The sequence below is a fragment of the Bidens hawaiensis genome, unplaced genomic scaffold (genome assembly GCF_021521415.1).
Source record: "Bidens hawaiensis isolate Kalapana, Puna unplaced genomic scaffold, B.hawaiensis_p1.1 tig00056805_1, whole genome shotgun sequence".
Classification (NCBI taxonomy): domain Eukaryota; kingdom Viridiplantae; phylum Streptophyta; class Magnoliopsida; order Asterales; family Asteraceae; genus Bidens; species Bidens hawaiensis.
Window position 1 is genome coordinate 61,362 of NW_027506370.1, and position 6,139 is coordinate 67,500.

The window sequence follows — 6,139 nt, forward strand, 5'->3', positions numbered from 1 at the left end:
TATTTTGTTGTTATTATTAGGTTTTTTTCTTATGCTGTTATAAGTATTTGTTGCTATTATTTTGTTGCTAATTTTGATTCTTTTGTTGTTATTATTAGGGTTTTTTCTTTGTTGTTGTAAAACATTGTTTATGTAGATTGATATTGTAGTTGGTGTTGTTTCCTACGTTTTCATTTTTGATAGATTCATATTGTTTCCTATGCTCTCGTTTTAAGATCATTTTGTATATAAACCTCATTTTTAAGGGTACCTTTATCCATTCCTCGTTCGCCTTTAACCTATCAACAACGTCATCGAACCTGACTTGTTTCAGGTTCAACACTTGTTCCCGTGACGCCACGATGTGAATGAAGCGTCTCGGGAGACTTGTAAGGACGTTCTTTATAATCTTTTCGCCCGCTATAACCTCACCTAGTGAAGCATCTTTTGATGAGAGACCCAATAACATGACTGCATACTTATAATCAATTGTACTTGTACTTGTTTCCTTCATCTTCAAACCTTCCAATTCAGACATCAAGGTTTTTGAAGTCTTGCCTACTTTATCCGTTCGACGATGTCCAGTCTTCAACGCTTTCCACATCTCTCATTACCGACTTGTAGAATCTATGCTTCGGGGATTGATTGGAAAATGAAAGCGATTGCAAAATATTGTTTCATATTGTGTCCCACACCCATGCACATTCATCAGCACCCGCATGTTGGCCCAGACCGTGTAATTCGCTGTTAGTTTTGGACTTTGAAACGACGACCGTCTCAGTCGGTGCTTCCCTCTTGTTTCTTCAGGTGCTGATGACGGAGTATGATCCCGGTGTAACTGGTTCAGTTTCCTTCAGACTACACATCCTATCATAACACCATTAGGACACCATTAAGCTATATATTGAACACTAGATAAATGTCTCATTTCTACAAATGTTCATTCATGGCTCAAAACCTAGTTTGTAAAATTTAAAACCTGAAATTTGATCATAAGAAACTCGGTGCAAATGATACTTCCAAGTAATCATATCAGACTCATTGAATTTAGAAGCTTTCTTGATTGGTTTGATTATATTAGTCATGATTCAATTATTCGATCTTTACTCGCATCTACTCAACATGTAGCACACATTAGACACACAATTAAGTACTTGATATATCAATACCATCTTACAACTAATTACAGTTGTATCATGTATCATCAATAAACTTAAACCTAGTCATCATCAAGATCAACAGAAAAATCAGGTTCTTCTGGTTTCTGCAGCTTGATCAGTTCAACTTCTTTCGTTTTCAAGATTCCCCGCCATGTATTTTTAGCAAATCTTGATGCTAATATCGTGACGTTAAGTGAATTTGGATCCGATGAAGATGCATTGTCATTATGTTCACTTGATGATTCACTCATGCTAAGGTTCCATTGCATTCTTCTCTTTTTAGCCTGTCTCCAAGCCACCTGAATAAAACACGCGGCCCATGTTCTCCAATGATGAGAATAAAACCGAAATGTGTGTTGAAGCTTTTTACTATGCAACCGCCTGAACTGATTAGCAACGAATTTTAGATCCTCTGCATGTAAAGCAAACGCTTCAACTTCACTTAATGCTCTAACTGTTCTTGTTGAACATGGTAGGTTTAGAGTCGATTTTCGGAGTAGGGCCCATGTGAGTAACTCTTCACTGCAGAAGTCACCGGGCTTCAAAGTAATCGAGTTGAAAAATCCGGTTCGATCTCCATTAGTCGTGGAGCTATCAAGTCTTCCTCTTATTATAAAAAGCATCTCTGAAACTGGATCACCTTCTCGTACTATGCACGTGCCTTGAGTACTTAGTGATGACACTAAACGCGCACATATTGCATCCAGTAGTTGATTATCCATTTGAGAGAAAAAAGGGACCTGAAAAATAACAGGTTCTTTATAATTTATTGATTTGGCCCATTACAGATCTAACATCATGCAAATCAACCCATTGGTAAGTAAACAAGCCAAAGTTGCCACCTTTAGAAAGTAAAAAGAAATATTAGCTAAAAAGAAATGGGTCAAACTGGTCAAAACGCGTACAGTCTAATAATTTGTTTAAACCAAAAAAGATTCTTTACAAAAATTAAAAAGTTGGATATGACCCTGCCCAGCCCGACCCGTTTTGTAACAACTAAAAACATAAAATTGTTAGTAATGGTTCATATCTTACACGTCGAATGAGATCAAGACACAAGTGATGTTGGATGTCTCGCCGGAGGTCTTTAGGCAAATTACACAAAATAGATTCTTCATCAACACCGCGTGTTGCAAGCCACTTGTAATGCAGAAACTTACAAACACATTCTTGCAATTCACGAGGCAGTTGTCTATGTCTCATCCATGACTCTCTGTCTCGACGTCTAAGCCTCCATTCCTCCAGCCTAGCAGTGATGAATTGTAGGTAAGTCTACAAAAACGTAAAACACGGTTAAATAAATTATAAAAATTTGTTAATTTGGATTTGACTAATTAGCAGGGTACTGGTGGGCAATGAGTTTTCCACAAGAAGTTTTCATGTTTAATAAAGAGTATTAATAAAAAAGTTGCGTTCATGCTGCATAGTACCTGCATATTTCCTAGTAAATGGGAAAATAAAACAAGTCCCACGAGAGCGATGAGTATGGCAAACGATGTTTCTCCAATAAACGTGCTTGTTGACAAAGTCTGTCCATATGAACTGCGTGCAGTAAGAAAGGATGATAAATAACTAGTGAAATATAATTACCAATCTTTTATAAATAACTAGTGAAATATTAAAATTACTACAAAATAATCTTTATTATTGAATAAAGCCAATCTAATAAGAGGTTGTATGCATTAAAAATAGACTTTGGTTTAGATAGCTGTCAACCCACTTACTCTTTAGCTAAAGTTTTCTATTTTCCCGTTTGACACGATAAAGATAAAACATAATCCAAACCAACCCAACAAGGTAGTGATACCTTAAGTTTCGTAGGCCCCACGATAAGCTATAGCAGCATTTATGAAAGAAACCGAAAGAAAAAACCCCGTTTGCCACAGCATCTCCAAATATCCCATATTTGAAACCTGTAGTGTTGTTTGGATCACAAATTTTAAAAACTTGTGTTCTGTTAGCCCATGTTCTCTGCTTATGATCGTATAGATTCTGACACCTCAAATAACGAGATAAACACTTCATTGTATTATTATCGTGTGCGCAAGTAGATTCCCAACATGTTGCAAGCCTTTCAATTGACAACAAGTACCATGATGCTCCTATAACCTACACACCATGAGTTAGCTAAATAAAGATTGCTAAAAATCAGTACTTTTATTGGCTTAATTTAGTATTCAAAGACTAAAAAAGAGAACTTACATGACTAGCTAACATGTATAATGCAAGATTATATGAAACTCCAGCCCAAACGGTTTTGGTGACGACTCCAGTAGCTTTGATAATTTGAGAGCTCAAAGGAAAAATAAGATAAAGTCTCGGAATATATTGGAAGAGGACAATGAATACTAAAACATTGCTGGTGCAATTAGCTGGAACAACGAACCATATGGCAATCTGAGTAAAATTTAAAAAGAACACAATGTGAGTTTAAATTTCCATAACTTTATATCCATAATAACGAGAAAACCAGACGTAATCAGCCGTTTACTTCCCTTTTCAAGTTTCTTGGACCTTGTTTTGTACTACTAACAATATGATTCTAATTACTCAATATCGAAACGCACATCCAAACACAACTATTGTGTAAAAACAAAATAGGATGAACTAAAAGAGGATAAGACAAAGTCATGCCTGAGGTAAGGGCAATGTTGCAACAAGATCAACAAAGAAACTCGATTTCAGATACTGACGCACAATCTTCTTTTGATCCATAACAAGCTCACCTCTACCAAACACTCTTGAACTTGGTGAAACATAAGCAGTCCTGAACTTTATAGCTATATGCAACATATATAACATGTCCGCAATAGTGCGCAAACATGTAACCGAAATCCCTACACTCAAATTAGACCCCATGCACCGAGAACCATCTGGCCTACTTTCTATATAAGGAACATAAAAGAACAATGGATCCACAAAAAGTGACACTAAACAAGAAACAAGAAAGATTCTATTCCATTTTAGGATAACTTCACTTCCAGGGTCCAGAATATTTTTTTCTTTTGATCCATTATTTTCATCAAGGCGAATTCTTGAATTCCTTAATATATTACCCACATGACTTGAACTTGAATTCCCAGCTTCGCCGGTGTGAAACCTATGGAAGTCATTTGAAGTTACAATAATGTTTGCTAGAGTTATAAGATTACGAGGAAAATGGCGGAATTTAACCTGGTTTTCTTCTCTTGCTTGAAGTTCATGATGGAGAATTGGAGCAAGGATTTAGCATTGGAGGGAGAACAACGTACTCCTAGATGGAAATCATGCATTTTTTACACAGAATTTGTGGTTTTTCTTGCGCTAGAAGAATATGAAACTTGTTGTATGATGGATTTGAATATGAATTGATTAATGACAACGTATAAAAGAAGTTGAAAGAGCTGAAACTGTTCTGTGAAAGAAAGATATGCATGCCTTTTTTATTCTATATAATAATATTGGTGGTCCAAAATAAAGTCTACTGAATTTTGTAACATGTCATGTGGTGACTTGGGGACATAACATATAGTACATGATGTGCTTTTATCTAATTTATAGTATGCACGGTAGCAAATTCATAAGTTGGAATGAAAAAGCGAGAACGCAAAATCTTTAGAAGACTTTGTTAACACGTTAGGGAGGCTTTTTTTCAACAAACAATACTGATTTTTTTTTTCCTTTTAATGGTTAATTTCATTAATTCATAAGAAATCGATAACTTATATTTCCTAAATAAGCTTATGAGCCACCATCTCTTTATTGGCATCTAATCGAGTTAGATACGCTAGGATGGAAAGCACCTGAAGGTGTGGTTACTTTGGCCAAAAGGTGTGGTACTAGAACCGCAACTTTTAGCCTCGCATCATATGGCCATATGTTATAGGGGCGGTGGATTTTGATGTTAAAGGTGCGGGTCAACGAACTTGTATATTAGCCTATTAGGTAAAAAAATATATGCTTAATTGTATTTTTTTTTCTTTTAGCAAAAGCCCAAAATGCAAATAAAAGTTCCAATCTCTTTCTAGAATTTCAAATACAATTTATTTTTAAAATAATGACTAATTAACTAACTTTTTCTTTTTCAATTTCAAACATGTTTCATTTTTCTTAAAATAAAGATCATTTCCGTAACTTGAACAGATACAATAGTTCCCAATTGCGATCAAAGCTTGCTTCGAGTTTAGAAGATTAAAATTCGAAATTATATTATTTACCCTTCAATATAACAAACTTAAATGACTTGCAAATAGAACTTTCAACAACCATCAACAACCAAACTTAAATATGATTGCAGACCATGCAAATAGAACTTATACAGTTCTCGGAGGGGGGATTGCACCTATCTCAATAAAGTTTATGATTGGTTTGAAGAGCGTCTCGAGATTCAGGCGATTGCGGATGATATAACTAGTAAATATGTTCCTCCTCATGTAAACATATTTTATTGTCTAGGGGGGATTACGCTTACTTGTTTTTTAGTACAAGTGGCTACAGGATTTGCTATGACCTTTTACTACCGTCCGACCGTTACTGATGCTTTTGCTTCTGTTCAATACATAATGACTGAAGCTAATTTTGGTTGGTTAATCCGATCAGTTCGTCGATGGTCGGCAAGTATGATGGTCCTAATGATGATCCTACATGTATTTCGTGTATATCTCACCGGTGGATTTAAAAAACCGCGCGAATTAACTTGGGTTACAGGTGTGGTTCTGGCTGTATTGACTGCATCTTTTGGTGTAACTGGTTATTCTTTACCTTGGGACCAAATTGGTTATTGGGCCGTGAAAATTGTAACGGGTGTACCTGACGCTATCCCTGTAATAGGATCACCTTTGGTAGAATTATTGCGCGGAAGTGCTAGTGTGGGACAGTCCACTTTGACTCGTTTTTATAGTTTACATACTTTTGCATTGCCACTTCTTACTGCCGTATTTATGTTAATGCACTTCCCAATGATACGTAAACAAGGTATTTCTGGTCCTTTATAGATACATAGAAGATATAGCCTAGATATT

At 35.8% G+C, this 6,139-nt stretch overlaps 1 protein-coding gene across 1 annotated transcript; it reads right to left on the bottom strand.

Annotated features, from left to right (window-relative positions):
• Window positions 1-1,198: 1,198 nt before the first annotated feature.
• Window positions 1,199-4,137, bottom strand: LOC143617665 (cyclic nucleotide-gated ion channel 17-like). The gene is made up of 6 exons (XM_077090149.1): window positions 3,774-4,137; window positions 3,342-3,536; window positions 2,947-3,248; window positions 2,570-2,681; window positions 2,175-2,411; window positions 1,199-1,879 (listed from the first exon to the last, which is right to left on the bottom strand). The coding sequence occupies exons 1-6, from the start codon at window positions 3,996-3,998 to the stop codon at window positions 1,199-1,201; spliced, it is 1,752 nt and encodes a 583-aa protein (XP_076946264.1). The 5' UTR covers window positions 3,999-4,137.
• Between the last annotated feature and the right edge of the window lie 2,002 nt (window positions 4,138-6,139).